A 1,143-nucleotide genomic window follows, 5' to 3' on the forward strand; every position below is an offset into this window, starting at 1 on the left:
AAAAAGAAAGGAAAAAAAAAAGACAACAAAAAAATACAAAAAAAAAAAAAAAAACGAAATGGCAACAGACGCCGCCCTGCCTCAGTTGGGCTAACGAACCGGGGCTTTCCCCTTGCCCGAGTTGGCAACCGTGGGCGTAGCCAGGCCGTCCTGCGACCCAGACGGACCACCATCATCGGCGTCGACAGGGACCAGCTCCCACCTCTTCAGAGGGCTGTTCATACCCACCCAGAGATCGCCGGGCAAGAACTCGCCCACCTCCTGCCGGAAGTGTTCGCGCTGCTTCCGGTCGGCCTCGACGAGGTTGTTCACATTGTCCCTGGCCTTGCGCAGCGTGTTCCGGATCTTGTCCTCCACCGCCCGCCGCCTCTCGGCCTCGAGCAGCAGGCTGCTGTAGGCGCTCGCGTACCCCTCGTAGAAGCGCTTCAGGCTGTCCATCTCCTCGATCTTGCCGTAGATGACGTCCTTCTCGGCCTCCCAGCGCTGCTCGAACTCCTGCTCGGCAGCCACGTAGCTCTGCAGCCGCGACCCGAGGTCCTCGAGCACCTGGAAGGCCGCCAGGGTGGCGAACCACGCGCCCTTGATCCGGTCGGCCTGCTCCTTGAGCGCCCCGAAGTTCTGCTCCATCTGCTGCAGCCCGGCCTGGATCTCGGCCACGACCTCGTCCACCTCCTGCGCGTCCCCGACGACGACCTGGACCATCTCGGCCAGCTCCTGCGGGTCCATCGGCTCGAGGTCCGGGAGGTGCGATTCCTGCTCGGTGATGACGCCGGATATCGAGACGGGGTCGCCGTCGTGCGTGGCCTCGGCCGCGCGCCGCCGGGCGAGGGCGGCGCCGCCCTCGGTCGCCCGCACCGCCTTGACGCACATGTCGAAGTGGCTCGTGAGGGAGGCGAGGTGCGTCGCCATGGCTTCCGAGTGCTCGACGAGGGTGGCCAGCAGGTGCGGGATCGGCTTGTAGGCGGTCGAGGAAGCGGGTGAGTCGGGAGAGGGCGCGGCGGCCAGGGTCTTGTTGAGCAGGCGGAGATCGTGATCGAAGCGGTATATGTCGCCGTCAAAGGACTCTTGGGCGGCCTGCCATCACGGGGTGGGCATGGTGAGTGCTCTGTCGGAGAATTCGGTCGAGTGGCTTTATTGCTTGAT

The 1,143-nt window shown here is 64.3% G+C and overlaps 1 protein-coding gene across 1 annotated transcript; it reads right to left on the reverse strand.

Moving 5' to 3' along the window:
* Positions 1–66: 66 nt before the first annotated feature.
* Positions 67–733, reverse strand: P884DRAFT_265616 (autophagy-related protein 17). The gene has a single exon (XM_069441958.1). The coding sequence runs from the start codon at positions 724–726 to the stop codon at positions 91–93; it is 636 nt and encodes a 211-aa protein (XP_069293117.1). The 5' UTR covers positions 727–733; the 3' UTR covers positions 67–90.
* Positions 734–1,143: the final 410 nt, after the last annotated feature.

Source organism: Thermothelomyces heterothallicus (assembly GCF_042370625.1).
Source record: "Thermothelomyces heterothallicus CBS 202.75 unplaced genomic scaffold P884_scaffold_86, whole genome shotgun sequence".
NCBI lineage: Eukaryota > Fungi > Ascomycota > Sordariomycetes > Sordariales > Chaetomiaceae > Thermothelomyces > Thermothelomyces heterothallicus.

Coding starts and splice junctions, on each gene's coding strand:
- P884DRAFT_265616 (XM_069441958.1), bottom strand. CDS start 726: ATGGACCCGCAGGAGCTGGCCGAGATGGTCCAGGTCGTCGTCGGGGAC.